We start from the raw sequence: 22,129 nt of genomic DNA, 5'->3' as shown, positions 1-22,129 counted from the left end.
TATATACACACACAATATATAAACATGTATATATTTTTTTCAAAAGTCTGGAATCACGTTCCTAGAGGATTATATGTAAATGTTCAACTGCCTGAATGCTATGTTGACAAGTAGCTTGCAGAACGAAGTTTTGCCAAAGGAATTTTGAGTCTTTTTTTTTTAAATCCCGTAATATGTGATTGCCAAACATGCTTCCCGGTGAATGATGCCTTTATTGACATAAAGAGGTGGTGACCAGAAACACCCCCGACTTTGCCCGATATAAATCTTCAGCTGTCCTTCACTTTTGGGACCCGAGCCTCTCTCCGGTTTCATGAAACTTCTTGCAGAAATGGTGAGTTTGGTTTGTGTGAACTGTAAATGGCAGCAACGCTCTTGCTTGACATCTTAACTAATTCTAACTAAATAAAAAAACATCTTAACACCTTGGTAAACCGAAATTAGATCAAATTACAGTAAATCACATAGACCACACGGTATCGTAGTTCTGTCTCTCTCTTTCTCTCTCTCTCTCAAGTTGTCTTCTCGATCTTTCTCTCATTCCTCGTTATCCACGGCACGTGACCCGGAAGTGATTCTTATCAAAACATTCCAAATAACCTATTCAGAGGATTCAAAGAAAAAACATATATGAAAGTTCACATAGAAATACAAAATACTTTGCAAAACAACAAGCCTAAAATAAATTGTATTTTCGTTGTCATGGCAACCAACAACTCAGTCTTGGCGCCAGTTACATTCCCCCCTTTTCCCTTAGAGGACATACCTGTGTTTGGCTTTAGTGCTGTGTGCAGTGCTGTCACTGGCAAACGGCCACTGCTATCCAATTCAAGTGGAAGAAGGTAAAGACAAAACTGTAAATCTTTATTGGTCTGTTTTCACGAAGTGACTTAAATTATTTTCCAATGTCTTCTCAATCAAAAGTGAAAAAATGAAGTGTCGTCATAATTCTTTCTACCCATGTGTAGGTGCAACACATTGCCAGGATCCGTCTGACAATGAATGGCACCCGCTGGGAGCATCTTGGAGGAACAGTGAATGCATGGATTGTTCCTGCAGCGGTTGTTGCTCTGTGTAAGTTGAAGCAACGCACGTTTTCCTTTTTGTGTTTTTATCTCTGTAAAAAAAAAATGCAGTTGTTTATCATGGGCGCACTACTTATTTGCAGGTATGGCGTTCCCACAGGCGTCCCTGATGACTGCGTAGCTGTGCTTGACAAAGAGGCATGTGAATACAAAGTGCTCAAAAGGAATGACCTGTCTATTGAATGTCCATTTATGGGTTTAATAGGAAAGTGACAGAACAACGGCATCGGTCACTGACTCCTCTACAACAACAATGATATTTGTGTCATACTATATATAATCGAGGACATTTAGTGAATTTTTGGCAGAAAAAAATGATCAAAAGTGGAAATGAATAAAACATCAATCCCCTTTGGAGTCTTTGTGTGTAGCGTCTGTATGCTCGGACGATACAGCTGAACTACTGTCCCACTTGTATGACAGGAAAGAATGTTAAAATGTGCCGTCTGCACAGTTCAGAAATGTTGTAGGACTAAGTGGTGCCAGAAATGTGGTTTAATGTGCGACGTTTTCTGTTTTTGCACATAAAGAGGTCATGACCACCAGTTGACCAACCCTGACATTATCGTATTTAAGTCCAAAGGTTCTTCTACTGTCCTTCACTGCAGTTATTTTTTTCAGTCTGGTGACACACTTTATTTTTACTCACTTAAAAAAAGTTGAAGTGCTCTTTTTTTTTTGCTTGCTCTTTGAACTCTATTGAGTGGCATTAGAAATATGTGTAATATATATATATATAGATATAGAGATAGATAGATATAGATATATAATGTATATATATATAGATAGATAGATAGATAGATAAAGTTAAATGTCAATGCATCTAGTTCTAAATACTGTCAGAGAGATGCTTGATACAGTCATATAATGTTTGCACATTGACACACAATAACTGTGGACGGGCATTTTACTTCAATTGTTTGCTCACTTCTGTTTACATATTAATACAATGTAACCGAAAACTCTTATGGTGTAAAATTGAAGTCTCCTAAAGTACCTCCAAGTTAACAGAATATATTTCAAGGAATATTGCAAGGCTTTATGAATTTAATTTGTGCCTATTCTACCATAGGCCACTAGGTAACAGCATTGCTCTCTAATCACCTTCCCGTTCCCCCATCATTTCGCGTTCTATTTTTGCTCCATTACATAGGGGTTAACTTATTTTTACACGTGTATGGTGGTTAAGAATGCTAAAATTTTACTTGGAACACTGCTTGTGGAGTTAACATGGGTTTTGTGTTGTGCCAGTTGGTGTGACTGTGGAACAGATTTGTCCTCAATGACTGCATGAAAACAGGTCATAAACACGAATACAAGCTAGTACTAATCTAACATAATAGTGATATGATGGATGAGTTTGAGTCCGTTGAGTAATCACGCATGCGCAGTAGGCATTGTGATAACTTTTTTTTTTTCCGCTGGCGGAGCGCGAACGCCCTGCTGGTTCACTGCTTGTGTTATTCCTTGCCCCGGTGTTCAATTTATGCGCCGTCGTCTTTCACATCGCAGATTTTGAGCACCCGGGGCCCGTTGTTGGTCGCGCCTCTGTTTGACCCGCTTTGCGGTTGTTTTTCATCGTACATTTTTACCGTGGGGTCGCTGTCAGTAAGGCCGCGACTGGGGTGTTGTTGCTGGGAGACCATTCTGACTCGCCTCCCCTGTTAGCACCATTAGCTGGCGGCTACGATGTGCTGCAGGCGGCGGGGGCTTTTCCACGCAGCGGTCCACTGGAAAGCAAGGCGGGTTCTTGGTTGATTATTAACCCCGTTTGGATCGTAGGGTGACTTGGAGTTACATATTTGAAGGTAAAATAAAGCTACCTTTTTGTAATATACTGAAGTGCACGCTAACGTAGCTAGCTTGGTTAGCTGGCCGTGCATTTGCATGCATGCCCGTTTAGCCAATTGGGTTGCTAGCTAATTGCTGTGTCGTCGGTAAATAGATAGATCCACATCCACATTTCAGAATTCACCGTGAAATACAAATGCTTATAAGCAAAGGTGAATTGATTCGGTGGCAATGACAGCCTGCCCGTCAAGCTAGCATTGGGCCGTTCACGGTAACATTCACACTGGGTTGTGTTTGCGCTACAGGTAATGGAACTTTGTTAGACGATTGTGGGACTCTGGCGTGATCTTAAATTTGGGCCAGTGTGCCTAAAGAAACTTTGCACTGCTTCACACCGTTTCCAATGATTTGTTCTACTGTCCTCCCTTTTTACAGGTAGATTTGGAGAGTTTCTTGAGACTTTACACTGTTTCTTGTTCTTTTGCCACAACTTGGCCTGCCATCTAAATAATAATAATCGTAATAAATACTCTGGCCCTCTAGGATCACCATCATAACCACTGTTAGAATGTAGTTGAATGGCTGTAACATTATGCTCAGTTAGAACATTTACATTTAAATACAATTAAAACACTAGTACTTGCATCATGATGTATGTCCTGCATAGCTAATATCATCGTTTTACTCCCAAAGGATGGATGTTGATTTGGGTGCCGGGGACAGTACAAGAAGGAAGGTGGACTTGACTGGATCTGCAGAAGGCACCATGGATGTCGTCCCCATGGAGATGTATGACTCTGCCAGAGCCAAAATAGCTGCCAACCTGCGGTGGCTATTTGCTAAAGCCTACGGCATTGGTGAGTGTTTCCGTTTGCTTCCATTCAACAAACTCTAATTGGCATGTAGATTGTGTTGTGGCTTGCATTTCTCACCGGCGAAATATCAGTCTGTCCTCACAGGCTTAAAACTGTATTTAAATAGAACAAATGCCGAAGATGATTTTCACAACGTTCACGTGTAGAAGTGTCACGTTAGCCTTGGAAATGAGGTCTGACAGCTGTTCAGTCCAATGCCATACATTTTTGTTCTGGTGCTTTGGTGTTGGACCAGTAGAAACCCTCTTCTCAAGACACTCAAAGTCAGCAGAATATGTTGAGCTTTGCTGGTGAAACATTGACAGCTAGAGTCTAAAGGCAGGAAGTATTTCTGCGCTCCAGCCAACACTGAATACTGTACCTCTTTAACATCCAATGCCTGGCTGGCAGTACCATTTTCATACTTGTAACCTGGCCAGCGGAATTTCTTCTAAATCGGGTTACGGATTACATAACAGTTGGACTTTTGTCCGACGTAATTGAGCTGCTCCACCGTCCTGTTTGTCCCATTAACACAAAACGTCAATACACCGCATTTGCTGCCTCAACAGAGTGGCTCTTTGCTCTGACAGAGTGGCAAGGGGCAGTGTAGAGCCGCTTGCCTATTATTATATCACTTAGATTCCAACAATAATGGAAAATAAACCTATTATAGGAACGAGTTGGCCTACTTTTCCTGAGCCGCTTCTGACATAACACATACCACTAACCAACTAAATTTCTTGACTGCTTGGCAGAGTTTTCAATCAACAGCAGCGAGCAAAGTCGCATGATTAAATCGCCCTGTGTAGCCGTTGTTCCACTCCAGGAATACTTTCCCTTTCGTCCCACTCGGTGTCTTCATGCACACCTGTATGAATGCTCTTTACATCTTGTCCCATAGCAACAACACATTCTTATCTGTGGGATTTTCTGATTGGCTGATGATGAGACAAACAAACAAGGATAGCCATATTTAGCTTAGCGAACACAAAATGGTCAACTCAACTCAGCCGTATTTATAGAGCACTTTAAAACCACAGCCGCTGTATACAAAGTGCTATACGTGAAGCAAAAAGAATTCATACAACAATAAATTATTAATGAAGACAGTGGAAAGCACAAAAACAGTCCAAATAAAATCAAGTCTCATGCTGAGTCACACGCCGAAGAATAAAAATGAAATTTAAGGCCAGCGTTAAAGATGGGGAGCGAGCGAGGGGCCTGCCGAACGTTCCTGCTTACAATCTTGCAACAAATAGAAGACGAAAGCAATCACTTGTGGTTCATGGCAAGGAATTTTGGTTCCAAACCAGCAGGCCGTTGGACCAAGTTGAGAAACGAACTCATTCGGACTGTCGAAGGCAAACAACAGATGAAAAGTAAGGCATCCCATCTGTTCATCTATCCGTCAATTAACATCGTTTCAGGGTGGGCCATGGCTAACGATGCACACGGGGATTTTGCTCAAATAGAGCACAAAAGCCTTCCCCTTGGAGCTTAATTGACCCAACGGGATGCTAGTCTCCTTTGGGAACTGAATATCTACGCACTGGTGGCTCATGTGACGTTTTGTTAATGTCATTAGTCATCATTACTTGCCCGTTTTTTTTTTTTTTTCTTGACACAGCTGAGCAGCATCACATTCAGCAAAAGTGCTTTTTTGGGGGAGGGCACGCAAATACTAATGCCTGATGATTCTGGAGGTCGCGTGGCATTCAAGAACAAACACTGTGCCACTCGTATTTGTTTGTGTACTCATGTTGACTGCCTGGCCCCCTCAGGCTGCCACAGCTGCTCCCCAAGCCTGAGTGGCAGACGGCCAGACACGGCGTCAGGCACAGTGTGCACCTGTCACACTCCAAGCCTTGTTGCTTGTACTCTGCTTGTGCTTCTTAATACGCTCGGCTAACTCTCATGTAGCTCATCTCGTGCTCACCCCCGTCCCCGTAAGTGGCTACACTTTAAGTCCAGCGCTGTCCTAATGGCATCAGAAAGAGGAGGGTGCAGCTGCCACGCGGTGTCATCGTCTGCGGAATTAAGTCAAACGTGAACACTTTCCTGTCTAGACTCCTTTGTTATCGCGCACACAATCACACACTTTCAGTGTTTATAGAGCTACAAACTTTCTCAGAATCACAGGCGTAAGATAATGGCGACAAACTCAACCGCTTGCAGTTGAACTTTACGGTCCAGCTGAACAAAACAAATAATGACACATTATGTCTTTAAAACAACCACATCACTTTGCCTAACTATAAAGTCTGTTAGCTTCACGCTAACACACAATGTGAAACACTACATGGGCCGATGAATGTATTGTGGTGTCATAAACCTTTCAGCAAAAGTAGACACACCAAAAAAACAATAGTCACCTGTGGAGAAATGTTAATTGGAGGCAATTCACTTGAAAGAGGCGGCTGTTTTACACAACTCAGCAAGCAGGCAATCATATTGTGCTCTGCTTAGAATTTCCCTCAATTTAAAAAAACAACAACAACAAAAAAAACAGCTCATTTCCGGTCCCAGCCACTGCTCGCGGTTATTGAAACCGTGACTTTTTAAAAACTTGCTAAACCATCAAACTGGTAATCGACCTGTGCCTGTTCACGGGCAGATATATATATTTTTTTTTTAATCCTCTGCGAGAAACAAATATCAGTCCTGAGCAGTGGTGTCCTCCTCGTGTACATACGGATGTCTGTCTGGATTTTACTCCCCATTGGTGAGCAAGGCGCACACTCAACAAGGAACAAAATGCGGTGCTGGAGCAGATTCAGGCCATCTATATTGATTTATAAATCAAGAACCTGAAACAGTTGTACGGTATTAAATCTCCATTTCACTTGTGAGGAGGGAGACCCAGTACTTCCAAGCACAAGCTCATATTGATTCCTGGGTTGCATTAGCAAAAGAATGTGATGCTCAGATTCAGCAGTATGAATCTATCAATTGTTTAAATGAAAAAAAGATGCACAGTTGTCTGATATTCCTAAGGAGAATCTTGGCCACATCTGGATGGATTCTCATTTCCGTGGACATTCTGTATTTAGTCTTCCCTTTTCTTACATCGGTCTGGATCATCCTCCCTGAACCAAAGTGCTTTTGGCGAGCTGCGGGAAGAAGCCGCCTGCCTTGTTTTTGTGAAAGTGACACTGCTGACGGCCGCCCTCCTTCATCCCGTCAGAAAAGAACACTTCGCGCACACTCCGCCAGTGTTTTTCGAATGAAAGGACACACTTGGTGTAAAATCTGATTGAGTGGAACAAGGTTATTTCTCAAGCCGCTGTTGCGTTGTAAAACGCGATTTTGTAAAAGTTTTTCAAAGCTATTTTGAGTACAACCATTTGGTTTTGGCACACTGAGGTCCAGTGCTTTGTACCGGCTCCTTATAAGGTTGCAATGTCTGGATTTGGTGTGACTTCACATCCACACAAATGGAATCACTTGAGGCTTGCGTGAGTGCATGCGTGCATTTGTTCGGCTCCACAGCAAACCTCAAACCACGTCTCTTGGGTTGCAACTTGCACTTGTAAATGTTGCTCAGAGTAAACTGAAGTGGGGTGTGAACAAATATGACTCAAAAAGGCCACCTAGCTTCCTGCTGCGTTCCTGTACCTGCTTGTAATTTCAGACCATATCCCCGAGGACCTGAGGGATCCCTTCTACACAGACCAGTACGACCAGGAACACATCAAGCCACCCGTCATCCGCCTGCTGCTGTCCTGCGAGCTTTACTGTCGCGTCTGCGCCCTCATCCTCAAGACGGAGCAGGCCGCGTCCCTCCAGTCGCACCACTCCGTCATCCAGTCTCTGGACAGGAAGGGCATTTACGTCGTGGAGAGCGACGACACGGCCGTCACGGAGGAGGACCTGGCTGGTATGCCCATTAAAATGGTGAGTCGTACTCCGGAAAGAGTTGGCCACGAGGCGCTTGCAAATGTGTGCACGCCTTGAAATTACATTTAACCTTTACGAGTAGCTAAAGATGGCTGCCAAGATTATTGAGGTTGTTCTTATCATCACAATTAAGTGACTGAGAGGAATTTTACTGTAACGGGTTCGGAATGCCATTCAAGACGGCAGTCAAATGCAACCTTAGGAGTGTCTGAATGCTGCAGGACAATTTGCGCAATTCATGCATATATCCATTAGCTGAACCGCTTAGCATCGAAGGGTCGCGGGCAAGCCCGAGCCTACCCCGGCAGTCATCTAGCAGTAGGTGGGGGGCACCCTGAACCGGTTGCCAGCCAACCGCAGGGCACACGTAGACGAACAATTATTCACGCTCACATTTACGCCGAGGGGCAATTTCGAGTGCTCCATTCACGTGCCATGCATGTTTTTGGAATGTGGGAGGAAACCGGAGTACCCGGAGAAAACCCACCTGGGCACGGGGAGAACAGCAAACTCCACACAGGAAGGCCAGAGCCGCAATCGAACCCAAGACCTCTCCACCGTGAGGCGGATGTGCTGAGCATGTCATCCACCATGCCGCCCGAGTGCACATTTACGAGGAATGTTAAAAACTATAGAAAGCAGATTTGCAGATAGCACTTTTGTTTCAACGCCAGTGGAGTACTCGGCAGAATACTGCTTCCTGGAGGAGTGTTATCCAAGAGCGGCAGCTCCATTTCCCAAAGATGATGTCACGTTCTTCGTATTTAGACCACAAACTACAGCTCAGAGTGAATCAACAGCCTCCTTGATGAATGCAGCCGAGTTGAACGCTCCATTTTGCTTTCAACACGATTACTTCACTTTCACACACAAAGGACTGTTTGACCTTCCTTCTTCAGTACAACTGTACGGTTTTACTGAAATAAATACGGAGATTTAAAATGAACCCTGAAAGCACTTTTAACATTCATTGACAAAGTTGAAAGCGAAGGAGATTTCAACTCTTCGTTTTAGTCTTATAAATTGGCACTCTTGTTTTTATTTTCTTGACCTTTTTTTAGTTACTGGTTTCATATTCCTTAACTGTTTCAACTTTATATGACAGGAGTTTAAGCTGTTACTTAAAATTGCTTGCCCAATTATGTTGGGGTTTTTTTTGTTTGATTTTTGGCAGCTTGTTTTGAGCCTGAAACAAATTACTGTAGTTCAGTCAGCCTTCTTTTGTATGGGATGATTTGTTTTGAAATGAGCTTAGTTTAACTTGAAACTGAGCTTGCGTCTCAGAACAAGATTGCGGTGGCTCCATGATTTTGGTCTTAACGCACTGGAATTCATCATTGGACAGAATGTCCATTGACCACCGGCTGAGTTGCTTTCAGCGCTCTTCCTTCCTGTTTGTTACTATGGAGACCAGTATGAGTCTGCTTTTTCCGCTTGCGGCATGATGTCATAATCCACACAAAGCCCAGCGAGGGGATGGAAAATCCTGGGCAGGATAGCGCTTGTCCCACATGTCGGGCTTTGCTGACTTGACAAAGCATGTTCATCGAAAACCCGAAAGACACCGTGAGCTTCTCCTGCGCACAGTATCCCCCATCAGCGTTTTAGTGCCACAGCAGATACTTGTAAGCCATCTGCTTGTCTTCACTGCGCGTGTTTGACACGACGCAGAATTATCATGCTGTCCTCTTCCAGAGTGCCCACATCCCCATGATTGATGCCCTGATGATGGCCTACACAGTGGAGATGATCAGCATTGAGAAAGTGGTCACCTCTGTGGAGCGTTTCTCTACCTTCAACCCCTCCAAGGAGCTTCCCTTTGACTTGGAGGATGCCATGGTTTTCTGGATCAATAAGGTAGAAACCAGTCAGTGTAACACAAGAAGGCACACGTCAACCGGGGGTTTTCCCGGTTCCGATTGAAGCAGAGATGGTTACGTTTTGAGCGGTGTCATGGCAACATCTGCGCAAAAAACATTTGCCTGTATTTTATGGATTTTTTTTTTTTTACGTCTTGCTTTTTCTGAAATCATATATTACACTCCAACCACAGCAACCCCATTATTATATTAAGATGTTCAATTAACAGTCATATAATTTAATCACCAAATTCAAACCATCAAAATAAGTGCAGCTGAAGCGCTCGCATGAGTGAATAATGCAGGGCTTGACTAACATTTGGACTGGTAGCACTGGTGTGACCTGCTTTTTCAGCCGGTCGGACAAACGCACAAAAAAAGGTCGCGCCCTTTTTTGGGGCTGTACAGCGTGACCATATTTGCTGATGTACGGTCACCTCAATTGCCAGACCGTAGTTTTCTATGATGTAAAAATTGATCGTGACTGAAGCTATGTTTGAAAAATATTTTATTGTAACAGCAAATCTGTTTGCATCAAGCATTGGCTGACAAAACAGGTCAGTTATTTTATATAACTTTAAAAAAAAAAGACCAAAAAAAAGTGACAATACTGTGGTCAAAAACTTGTTTACCTGTAGGAAATCCAGAAAATCTGTCAATTGAATTTTTCGCCTTTCATCTTTATATGTAGCAAATCATACACTGACGACACCATTAGTACATCAACCGTTTGTCTTGTGTGGAATGAGTCAAATCGGACACATGCGCAAACTCTTTCTCTTGTTTTTGGGAGGTACGTTGACATCGCCGCTTTACAATGTCTGCAGGTCAACACCAAAATGAGGGAAATTACCGAAAAGGAACACAAAGTCAAGCACCACCTTCTGGAATCCCCCAGTCACCAAAAGGTAAAACAAGGTCTCGTAAAGAGGCGTTGCTCTTTGTCTCGCTCCTTGACTATATTATTGCGTGTTGCTCTGTCCCCTTATCTGTGTTTCTCTGTTCAAATTGGATGCAGCGCCAGTCCTTTGTCTAATACCTTTGACCAATTAATATCTCTGCTCCTGTTCTCCCCATCTGTACTTCCTTTCCCTCTCTTATCCTTGCAAAACTGGATAGTCTCCCTCCAAATGGTATTGGAAGCTTGTCCCTGTAAGTTGGAAGCCACCCCCACCCCACCCCTTCACACACCCTCCCTCTCCTCCACGCACGCATAGTTTTGTGTTGATGTGTGCGCGCACCTCACCGAGGCTTGTTCGAACTCATTCTATGCCTCTTTTAGCCGAGGGGATGTCAAGCCGTTGAAACCCTATCCTTGCTTTTTTTTTTTTAAATTCTAAATCACATTTTGGCACAAATTTCTATGACATTATTTTAAGTACACAGTGTGTGATAAGCTAACCCTGTTGGTTTTTGTTCTTTTGTATTTGCTTCAATAGAGTCAGATGAAAGTCATTGCTGGCACGTTTCCTTTTCTTTGCAGTTCGCCCTTCACGCTGACCTGCTCTGTCATCGCCTCTCGCTTTTCTGCTCACACACTCGTCTGATCATAACTCAAACGGTTCTGACACACCTTTGCTCGGCATGGGCATGATTGATAAACTGCCTGTAAAGAATTACAAGACTGTTTGAGCCTCGGGTTCGTCGATGGCCGTGCCTTGAAGCGAAACGCCGTTCTCCTAATGGTTTTGACCGCGGCAGTCGGGGATATCAATTAAGTTTAGCCTCACGCAGTCACGGCGGATGATGAGATTAAACACAAACAAATAGCAAAGTGATTTTGAAGATGTTACCCTTTTTAACAAAATGATCTCCTTTAGTGTGTCACCGGGTGTGGTATCTTTTTGTCTTACCGCTGAGCGTGTCCACATGCATCTATTTACAACATAAAGCAGTCGGATTGGGCTGCTGTGTATTTTGTAAAAGCTGGTTGGTCCGTTGCCTTTGTCTGTGCTGTAAATACGTAATGGCAGTGAATAGATCGGTATTTACTTTCGTATTGGAACAAATATTTTGCTGTTGTATCAATGATATTTCATGCCTTTTGACGTCGATTGTTTCCTTGATGTCTACGGACACTAATTCCTTGTTTCTGCTCTTTGTATCCAATATCCTCCAAGTGCGGTCTCGCTGAACGTACCACATTTAGGAGAAGCATTAAAGTAGAGAGACGTATGCCCAATCATGTATACAGATTCAAAATGGGGATTTTACATCTTGAAATTGTGCACTCGTTTTGCGTACGTGGGCTTGTGATCACCCATCTGCCCCCATTATGCTATTTTCTTTTTCTTGCCCCCTTTGATTGGGCTCCATCACTTGCCACCCTGCCGCATAGGCTTCTGGCTCCCTGTTGTTCACTGCGTTAGCACCTCCATCCCACCATCAGCAAACAGCCCTCTTCAGGGTTCTCCCTCAACTGATGCCACAGGGCCTTTTCATTGAACCGCATCCTGGAATTTCAGTCCTTATCAATACAACTAAAACCCTGTGCTCTGGAAGGGAGAACCTTGGTGGGATGTTTCACTCCAGAAGGCTTCAGACAACAAATAAGATCAAACATCCTTGAGTCAAATCTGTTTTTGACTGGCTCAGCCGTGCAAAAGATTTGTTCTGTGCCCCTGTAGTCATATTTCCGTTGATAGTGTTGTTATAGTATTTGTCTGATTCGATTTTGGCTCTCTTATGTTCAAAGGTACGGTATCGTCGGGAGCATGCGTCTGGCCGCCATCTTCCCTTCTTCCCGCTGCTGGAAGATTTGATGAGAGATGTCTGTGATGGAGCGGCGCTGCTTACGGTTGTCCACTACTACTGTCCAGACCTCATGAAACTGGAGGGTATGCCCATAACATCCTGTTGCGAAACACACTGCGTTCAGTTTGTCGAAGTCAAAATTCTCAACGCCCCTGAAGAATTTGTGTTTAACAACATGTTTTTTTTTTTTTCTCAAGATTTAGCATGACATAAACTCCCAATGCGCCATTCAGTCGAGTCCTTATCTGATCTGCTCTGTACCTGTCCGATCAGATATTTGCCTGAAGGAAGTTCCCTCCATGGCCGATAGCTTGTACAACATCCATCTGCTCCGAGAGTTTGCCAACGAGTATCTGAATAAAAGTTTCTATCTGACAACAGAAGACATACTCTATTCGCCTCCTGTGCTCAAGGTGGCATGACCCACTCTTTTGATTCATTACACAATATAAAGATGAAACTTGTAACGACAACCACAAAAATTAGACACCGTCAGTAATCATGGCTTGTCTTTGCAGCACAACGTGATGGTTTTCATTGCTGAACTCTTCTGGTGGTTTGAGACGGTCAAACCAGAATTTGTCCTGCCCAGGGATCTGCAAGAGTCGAAAGATGGTACGTTTGCCCACTTGATGCAAGTGGAAAGTGTTCATCTTGAAACCTTCACCTTTAACTTTACCATTGAAAGTCTTTTTCATGTCCATTCCTGTAGCTCGAGCCATTGCCCAGCCAAAGAGTTCTCGTCCATCAGTGCCCATCTCCAACGCCACCAAACGGAGCTTCAAGGCCAGTCCCGGCGTGTCAGAAAACCAGAGCGGCCCTGAAATCTGTAGCAGGTGATTTCATCATACCATATTATATTGACTCGTGTTTCGTGACTGGAGTGAGGAAGTTTGTGTTTCAACCTGCCCGGATCTCTTTTAATCTTTGGTTGTTTTCTTGGCGGACTTGCACTCTCAATATGTGCCGTTTCCATTAGACATGTTAGTCATATTTCTGAACAAGAATCAGATGGCTGAAGTTAGTTCATTTTTTATTTTCTCGATTCTCCTAAAATACAATTGAAAGTGAAGAGTTTCATCTCAGTACCTTAGGCTCCTCTGCCTTTTGGAGTTTATACTTTTTTTTAGGGAATTGTTGGACTTTCTTCTTTTCAAGAAAAAACACGATTTGAAATTGTCGGCTACAAAAAATGAAAAAGAAAACGGTTTTCTTTTGTTTTTGTTGTGTCTTAGTAGAGGAGGTCCGCCCTTTAGCCCTTCCCATCCTCTCTTGCCTTTGCGCCAGAGACAACAGAAGCCTCAAGGAGATGATGGCGCAGGTAAAAGCATCACGTTGCAGAATTGATGAGCGTCTGAATCCTCTTTGTAACATTTGAAATCAATATTTTCCCCCTTCGATAAGGTCTAAGGAACCGCTCCAACTCCTTGACCCAGATGGACAGACAGGCCCGAGGTTCTGCTGTCGCTTGGCCCGACAAGAGACAGAGGTAAAAATAATTCAGAAGTGTCAAGCGCAGTTCCTGAGTGTGATGTGCCAGTAACAGTTGGTTGGAATTTGCATTTCTCTGCTGATCCTAATCTGAATGTATTGACTTGAAGCTATTTATAGACCATAGACCCGCACGACTAGAACAGTAGTGTAGGTAGTAGATAGAAAAAGTGGTGCATTCAATTGTCAGAAGCCTCGAGAAATAATTGGAATAAATGTATTGGATTTCCCTTCCTCAGGCCAGTGTCCACACTGAACCCCTTCATGTGCCACTCGACTGCTGACAGCGATGCGGATGTTGCTTCCGGCGACAGTGTCAGCCTTGCCCGCTCAATAAGTAAAGACAGCCTGGCGTCCAACGTCATCAACGTAACGCCGAAACACCAAGCTTCACTTCACCAACCCACGCTAGCCCAGATGCGCAGAATCAATGGTCACGGCCTCATGGGAAAAGTTCACCCGGATTGCGAAGAAGAATCTCTGGTGGCGGTGGCCAGGACGGAGTTTGCTTCCATCTCCAAAAAACCTGATGGGAGCCAAGCGTCCGCCGCAGCAGAAGCAGAGACCAAGTCCAAACCTGCAGCAGATGGTTTCTACCTAGAACCGCTGATGCCTGCTGTGCTGAAACCAGCTAAAGAGAAGTCTGTATGCCTGAACAAGGAAGAGGAGAGTGGCGAGGGGCTCCGGTCCACAGGAAGGAGCTTTTCACGCAGGGGGGACGGGTCTTCTCCTGCAGTTCATAAGAAAGCTCCCCTCAGCCTGAACAAAACATTTCCTCCCACGGCTGACGAGCCCGACTCATCAGATGAGCCTCTTCAGGCTCAGGCGGGTTTCCGACCCCTTGCCACCAGCAGTGTGGACACCTCATCGAATGAGCCCGGCGGAGGCTTCTACCTGCATTCCGATTCGGAAGAGACAAAGCCTTGCCCGAGCCTTGATCCGGATCTTGAAGACCTGGACGAAGAGGATGAGGATTTGGATGAGGCCGTCCCGACAAAAGACCTCGCTTGGCCAAGTAAATGCTTTCATGCGGATGATGAAGAGGAATCCGCCAAACTTCAGGAGGACATGAATGTCAAGGAGCACGAGGACAAAGACATGAACGGTTGCAGCGGTCGCTCCAGCCCATGCCGTAGCGCCTACTCTCAGGCCAGCAGCGTGGCCAGCGGAAGTGTGCGCATGACCTCTTTTGCTGAGCGTAAAGCCCAGCAGCAGCGCTTCGGCAGTAACCACGACCTACGCTCCAGTGCCTCCAGCTCACAGAGGACCACTCCAGATGGATCCGAGAGCAGCGGGCCCCTGTCGTCTTCCTGGAGGCTCAAAAGAGACCAGAGTCCCTCGTCACCCCTGGGTCTTTGCCCCCGTGCCGGCGACGGGAGCGGCGGTGCCAACGTCCTTGCATCCGAGATTGTACAGCTGCGCATGCAGCTCGAGGAGAAGCGTCGTGCCATCGAGCATCAAAAGAAGAAGATGGAAGTGCTGTCAGCCCGGAAGAGACAAAAGCTGGGTAAGGCTGCTTTCCTGCATATAGTGAAGAAGGGCGGCGGCGGCAAGGGGGACACTTTGCCCAATCCACTCAAAGCCGACCCCTCCAAAGATGAGCGCAATAGACAGAAAGTAACGCCGTCATCGAAAGACGATATGTGCGCGGATGCCCTGAGAGGGGACAAAGAGCTGGAGGGATCTACGCCCTCAGGTGCCTTAGATGCAGACAAGAAGGGAAACAATGGCAGCTTCTACCAAGAAGAAGAGCTGGACCTCAATGAGTGCAACCGCTCTATCGAGCTGCTGCATGAAGCCATCGGCAGCATCCAGCAGCAGATGATGCAATTGTCCCTTCAGCAGGAAATGATGATGAAGCAGAATGTACTGTCCCCTGCCGGTGCTGCTCCTCACCCACTCGCAACTGACAAAAACAGTGACACTAAAGCCGGGGACACTACACACGAGGCGGAACACCTCCCCGCCACCGCCACCGCCCCCGCGAGGAAACCCCCCAAACTGAGCTCAGGCCGAAGCTCCAGATCCAAGCCGGCGGAGCTCAAGGTGAGCAAAGAGCAAAGCCGGCACACCGCTCGGACCGCGGCCCCCTCCCACAGTGGGCCGGAGACGCAAATGCATCCGAGGCAATCGGCTGGGGGCAGGTCCCCCAGGTACGAGCATCCTGACCCGCAAAGCCTCAGAAACCTTCCGGCGGGAGAAACCCCCAACAAAACGGCCTCGAGCCAGGCACGCAGCGCCGCTTTTCGGCTTCACGACGATGTGAACATGCGACTACCCACCAGGGTGGACCTGAATGCTTTGTCTGCTCCTGAAGTGTCCTTTGACGACTGCCTGTCCAGCACCCTCAAAGACAACTCCTCAGACAGCTCGGGGAAAGAGAACGTGCCGTCGGAGGAAGTGCAGCGCAGCAAAGCTCACTTGATCGAGGTCGATATGTCGGAGCTGAAAGACCTTGAGGATGAGGAGGCTGCTGACGGCACCGCAAATGAAGCGGATGGAGAGCAAAAGTCAGTCATGGGCTTCTTCTTCAAGGTATTTGCCTACACAAGCAAAGATTTTTATAAGACCACGTATTTATATTGCAGGGTGGCCTGCGGTTACATTGCTGCCTATCAAACTTTTAACACCAAGCACTATACCAAATTGCTGGACTCTCTGAGCACCACCAGATTAAAATAGGGTGACATAAACCCGCGTGTTTATCAATGCGAGACTTTGCTGTTGACTGAAAACGGTTGCCCGGGTAACGGCCAATCGCGGCTCGGCGTACTGATAATTTAATGCTCTCGTTCTGTTGCAACGCTGCAGGATGAGCAGAAAGCAGAGGATGAGCTTGCCAAGAAGAGAGCGGCATTCTTGCTCAAGCAGCAAAAGAAAGCAGAGGAAGCCCGTCTACGCAAGCAGCAGCTGGAAGCGGAAACGGAGCTGAAGCGCGACGAGGCCCGGTAAAATTCTTCAGCATCGGTGTTTGCTTTGGCCCGCGATACAGCCACTCATATGCGTTTGATCAACGCCAGGCGGAAAGCTGAGGAGGATCGCCTGCGTAAGGAAGATGAGAAGACGCGGCGGGAGCTGATAAAGCAGGAGTACCTGCGGAGGAAGCAGCAGGAGATCTTGGAGGAGCAAGGTCTGGTCAAGCCCAAGACTCCCAAACCCAAGCAGAAACACAGACCCAAGACCATCCTCAGGGAGGAGTCATCCAGCGACAACGTCTCCAAGTGCTCTTCTTCCACACGTAAGACTGGCTCAGGTTTCACCTCAAAACATTCCACCTGTCTCTCCCTTGGCGTCTCATTAACCACCACGCGTAGACACTGCCCTCTGGTGGCGCGTCCTCTGCATTACGTCCCATTGTGCACGAAGGAATACACACGCGCGCACCCTTCCACACCCTATTTCTATAGCATGCCATGTTAACCTACTCAACTGGATATTTCTACCTGAGCTCAGAGCCTCGTTGTTTCCACTGCCTCTCTTTTTTTTTTCTTTCCACACATTTCTTAAACATAGTTATTTCCTAGTGTCAAACAACATTTGAGTTGAATCTGCGTCGGGGTTTAAAAAAAAAAAAGTTAATTACCTCAGAGTGTCAATTTATTTTCGTGGCACAACAGTACTACTACCACGCTTTCCATACATGTTTTGTACAGGGGAGAACAACTTTTTTTTTCTCCCCAAATTATCTCAACATTTTGTTGTCAATATTATGCTTATTGGAGAGTGGCAGGGCATGCAAAAAGTAAGAGACCAGTTTAAGGTTCATCTTGAACCTGAACCCGAAAAGCCCAACACCACACCCTTTATGGGAGTAATATATATCTAAACCTTTGGGCCACGGGGGTCAAAAGTCACTCCCGAAACTAAAATGTCAATTTTTCTCACAGCTGACAACCTGAGCACGGCCCAGTCTGGATCGAGTCTGTCGCTGGCCTCTGCTGCCACCAATGAGGCTGACAGCGTCCACTCTGGGGGTGCAGGCTCTCATCGGTAAGATGCAGCACCGTAGTCACATATATGCCTCGGCTTGTGCCGTCGCGCAACACTCATTCTTGTCGTGTGTTTTAGCTGCGACTCCGTGGAGTCGTTCCCCGGAAGTCGTAACCACAGTCGGGCTGCGGAAAGAGACTGGGACAACGGCTCCACCGCGTCTTCCATCGCATCCCTGGCCGAGTACACTGGTTAGTTGATAATATTCATCCTTTTCCTATCTCGTATTTCCCATATGTTGAGAATTGTTCTGAAATGCCTTGAAAAGGTCCAAAGCTTTTCAAGGAGCCAAGTGCCAAATCCAACAAGCCAATCATCCATAACGCCATCTCACACTGCTGTCTGGCCGGGAAAGTCAACGAGCCGCAGAAGAATCAAATCCTTGAGGTCAGGTTCATTTCCTTCTCATTTTTAATCCCATTTGCAATCAAGTCAGTTGTATTTGTATCATTTGTACCGAGTTCAAACTGTTGCCACCGTAAAACTTTGATCAACGTCATAACATAACACAACGAATAACACAGCATTCTTAACTGACACTTAATACCAGTACGACTGTTTGCTCTTTGAGTCCTCATTAAGTACCGAGACCTGTAGTACGTTTAATATATAAAATGTCATCATTTAACGCCAAGTCAAATCATTGTATACAAATCCATTTCTATCTGACACAAATAATGATTTGCCTATGTGTCAGTAGTACTCCGCAGTATAGTCTCAACTACGTCCTCCTTGGATGTACACAATATCAATACCCATAGTATGTGTTGCGCAATCATTCTAACTGATCTCTCCCTCCGCAGGAGCTGGAGAAGTGCGAGTCCAATCACATGATGATCCTGTTCCGCGATGGCGGCTGCCAGTTCCGGGCGCTTTACTCCTACTTCCCGGACACGGAGGAGATCCACAAGCTGACGGGCACGGGGCCCAAAAGCATCACCAAGAAGATGATCGACAAGCTGTACAAGTACAGCTCGGACCGCAAGCAGTTCACCGTCATCCCCGCCAAAACTGTGTCGGTCAGCGTGGATGCTCTGACCATCCACAACCACCTGTGGCAGGCCAAGAGAAGTAATGTGTCCAAGAAAAGTGCAAAATAGCAGGCGGGGGTGCACTGAGCACCCCCCCCCCCCCACCCCACCCCAAATCATCTAGCGCCATCTTGCTTTGTTTCCCACATTGAATGCTCGCCGGCGTGCACGGTTTTCCCAAGGAGAGTTGCTTGCCGAACAAGAGAAACGCTGCCTGGATTGGCTTCTTTGCCTTGTGTGATGCGTTCAGGCGCATGCGTGATTTACACGACGTATTCATCAGCTCCGCCACAGCACTGAAGCGGGTGACAGAGACTTAATTGGATACACTCTTTCCTGATTCATGGAATCATGGTGCCACTTCTGTCCTCCCAGAAAGTACTTAAAGAACAAAAAAAAACTGCTTCTTTGTTTTGTTAACAGCATCCGGGGAATTGTTTGGCCTTGAACACATCGTGGTACTCTTCATCAACCGATCAAACCGCCTATGAAAATGCCCGCTGGTTGTGTGCGTGTGTATAGCAAAGAAAAAAACTTGAACAGTGCGGTCATTTTAACTACTTTTATTTATCTAAAAATCCCTTTTTTTTATAAGGGGTGTCTAATGAGGGAGATTACTGATCTTTGGTGCAGACATGATGCTTTTTTGGGGGTCGGGGGGGCATTGTTTTGGTTGTGTTTTTTTCCTGCTAAGTGGCGTGCTGTCAATTTTGAGTTGATGTGCGCGTTGTCATCACAACAGATCTCTGATGTGTAGAGCGTTGTTGTCATCTCTCCATTGGGCCACACATAGACAAAAAGGTGCACACACAAACACACACACACCATGCAATGTAAACCACCGAGCGCCGCCATTAAAGAACATTCCTCCAAGGTTTGACGGACAATGCCACGTGTTCTCGTCTGTCTCTACAAGTGCTTCTTCACCCGACAGCAAACCACCAACAGCACTTTACTTTTGTATCAAACACTAGAGAGGCCAAGGGCTCTCGTACTACTGCGAGCATTTGTCGTTGGTGTCTTATCGAAACGGATTGTATGGGCATGGGGTCGCCATTTGTGTTACACTGGTCTCCTTTTATTTTCATCTTGCTTTTTGATTTTTATACCTTTTGAGGTCATGCCATCTATTTATTTTGATACGTGAGGATTTTAAAATTGAATTAAAGTCACATTTTATTTATTTTTAGTCTTCTCATGGCTTGTTTTGTCCGTTTGCTTTTGTCACGTTCAGATACTTGGAAGCGAGGGTGTGGAACCCATGAGGCACCATGCATTTCAATTAAGTGTGGCCTTTGGACTTAAAAGGTTCCCCACTTTCGCTTTTAATGGTTTTGCCTTTTTGTTTGTCTTCTCACAATCTTGCTAGTGAAGCAAGTGCTCCTCAGCCCCCCCCTCCCTCCCCCCCAGTTAACTAGAACAGCGGTTTGACTGCCTCCTCCCCTAACCACGATTACGACTGCTCCATCACAGTAACGCTTTCCCATTCAATACCTGAAAAGGTCCAAGTTGTCTCAAGAACTTAATCGACCTGCATCTCATCCATTAAAAAGGTACGTTTGATTCTTCCTTTTTTCGTATACATGAAGCTCTAATTGAAGTGAGTCCGTCCAGCTCGCCACAAAAGATTCTCTTCTCTCTTTACTCTTTGCGCTCCGCCACAAACTGCTCACCACCGTGTGTGACGGTGAGGGATACGTACTGGTGTGGCAGTAGATCCCACCAGGTGATGCAAAATACACACTAGATATTTTTTTTTAAAGTAGGGTTGAACAATTTACTCAATTCAAATTGACATTGAGGTGTAAAAGAATGCAATTTTCAAATCGCACAGGCTGCACTTTGGGAAGGGGGAAAAATCTGGGTGTGTTTTGTTTCCCTCTTAACACACCTTATTCAAAATTATTGTTTGCTGAGCTTGCTATTTTGGTTGATGCATGCGAAAAAATAAGGGTGGCGTCAAAATGGGATTGCGTGTTTCATTCAGTTGTCACATTTGACCTCAATGTTTAATTACGTCATTGTTATATATGTTGTTTTCCTCCATCAGTTTGGGTTGCTGCAGGTTAAGAGGAGTCCAACTGCCGGTATGTAATATTAAATACGTGGCTTTATTTCCTGGCGAGGGTCAGTGAAGTGTGTCATTGCAACATCACTTTCCCACGGCAGAAAAAATTGGGCATTCAACAGAGTGGTCATCCCGCCTGAACACTTTGAATTCACACGCTGATCTGTTAAATACGGCCTCGCAATCACCAGGAATTCGTCTGGGAATGCTGTACCTGGGAACAAACAGTAAATACATAGTCCATAACTGTATACTCCAATATAAATGCTAGATTTTTGATATATTTATTATTTTGCTCACGTGGTGCAGCAACTACTGCAGGTACAATACATGCAGTCACTGTTTATCCAAGATGATCCGACTGGGTGCGTTTTATTATCAACGTCGTCCAGGCAAAATGCTGCGCCTAACGAAGAATAATACAACATGCGGAGCTACAGCAATTATTTCATGAACACAGAGCACCAAGTATTGCCGTGTTACCTGTATCATGCACTTTAACATAGCAAGCACCATTTCCAAGTGACAGTACTGCACATAGTAGCAAAGTCAGAGTTGGGTATGTTCTCTAGGGGCAACCAAAAAAGATTATTTAGTATATTTTGACAATAGCGAACGGCGTTTTTGCCATCCAAAGTTGGTTGTATCAGGTAAAAATATAAAGGACCCCCCCCCCAAAACCCCACGTACTTTAAACTTACCATTGTTGCAATGCGTCTCATCAGACTCCAAAGAGGCTTGGGATTTAAGCAAACAACCTTTTGCAAGAAACTTTCGGCAGTGAGAGTACCAAGCTCTCAAAGATCATTTGGCAGATGTTTAAAACCCTTTCAGGGGCGGCGGTTACTACAGTGGACAGCTTATCACGTTATTAGGTCACAAGGTGCCTGAAAGGGTTAACTCCACAGGGTAACTGTCAACATTAGCTTTCTTCTAGTAGAAGATTAACATCCCTTGAGCATGTCTAATGTAATAATTTTTCAATGACAAATTGCCTCTTGAACTAATAGCTGCTCCTCTTTAGCTTTGACACAATTATGTGATACTGGAGACCAGTGACTAAAACAACGTTTTTTTCCAATTCCCCATGATGTATGAAATGTAGTGAACTGACACACCAGTCACAATGTTTTTTTTTAGGGTGTGTGTGTGTGACGGGGACAAACTCCACTCCAACAAAGTGTAATCCAGCCCTTGTTTTATGGTAGCCTTCACGCGCCATAACTCGGGTTGCCAGTTACCGTTTGAAAGCAGCCTACTGAGCCTAGTTAGCCAATGTGGTTTTCACCACGAAGACGATAAACGG

The 22,129-nt window shown here is 45.4% G+C and overlaps 3 protein-coding genes across 5 annotated transcripts; 2 read left to right on the top strand and 1 right to left on the bottom strand.

Moving 5' to 3' along the window:
* The first annotated feature begins 87 nt into the window (after window positions 1-87).
* On the top strand, window positions 88-1,442 carry LOC147205365 (beta-microseminoprotein-like). The gene is made up of 4 exons (XM_086110903.1): window positions 88-334; window positions 758-842; window positions 969-1,074; window positions 1,169-1,442. Exons 1-4 carry the CDS (start codon window positions 314-316, stop codon window positions 1,296-1,298), a joined length of 342 nt encoding a protein of 113 aa, XP_085967029.1. The 5' UTR covers window positions 88-313; the 3' UTR covers window positions 1,299-1,442.
* Window positions 1,443-2,498: 1,056 nt separating this feature from the next.
* Window positions 2,499-19,938, top strand: camsap1b (calmodulin regulated spectrin-associated protein 1b). 3 transcript variants are annotated; one of them, XM_086111356.1, is made up of 19 exons: window positions 2,499-2,893; window positions 3,570-3,733; window positions 7,365-7,627; window positions 9,326-9,487; window positions 10,317-10,397; window positions 10,609-10,641; window positions 12,185-12,326; window positions 12,517-12,656; window positions 12,762-12,858; window positions 12,956-13,079; window positions 13,482-13,564; window positions 13,648-13,732; window positions 13,974-16,269; window positions 16,546-16,682; window positions 16,755-16,972; window positions 17,622-17,724; window positions 17,803-17,915; window positions 17,993-18,111; window positions 18,528-19,938. In XM_086111356.1, exons 2-19 carry the CDS (start codon window positions 3,571-3,573, stop codon window positions 18,822-18,824), a joined length of 4,656 nt encoding a protein of 1,551 aa, XP_085967482.1. In that variant the 5' UTR covers window positions 2,499-2,893; window position 3,570; the 3' UTR covers window positions 18,825-19,938. The 3 variants fall into 3 exon arrangements, with proteins under 3 accessions (XP_085967482.1, XP_085967481.1, XP_085967483.1); XM_086111355.1 differs by having other exon boundaries at window positions 13,479-13,564; XM_086111357.1 differs by lacking the exon at window positions 10,609-10,641 and having other exon boundaries at window positions 13,479-13,564.
* A 270-nt stretch (window positions 19,939-20,208) lies between these two features.
* On the bottom strand, window positions 20,209-22,120 carry msmbl (microseminoprotein, beta-like). The gene is made up of 4 exons (XM_086110448.1): window positions 21,525-22,120; window positions 21,307-21,391; window positions 21,124-21,229; window positions 20,209-21,037 (listed from the first exon to the last, which is right to left on the bottom strand). Exons 1-4 carry the CDS (start codon window positions 21,543-21,545, stop codon window positions 20,908-20,910), a joined length of 342 nt encoding a protein of 113 aa, XP_085966574.1. The 5' UTR covers window positions 21,546-22,120; the 3' UTR covers window positions 20,209-20,907.
* Window positions 22,121-22,129: the final 9 nt, after the last annotated feature.

Source organism: Hippocampus guttulatus, chromosome 5 (genome assembly GCF_054856545.1).
Source record: "Hippocampus guttulatus isolate MCC_2025c chromosome 5, RoL_Hgut_1.0, whole genome shotgun sequence".
Taxonomy (NCBI): domain Eukaryota; kingdom Metazoa; phylum Chordata; class Actinopteri; order Syngnathiformes; family Syngnathidae; genus Hippocampus; species Hippocampus guttulatus.
Note: the sequence above shows the minus strand (reverse complement) of the source record. Positions and strands in the feature narration are given on the sequence as shown.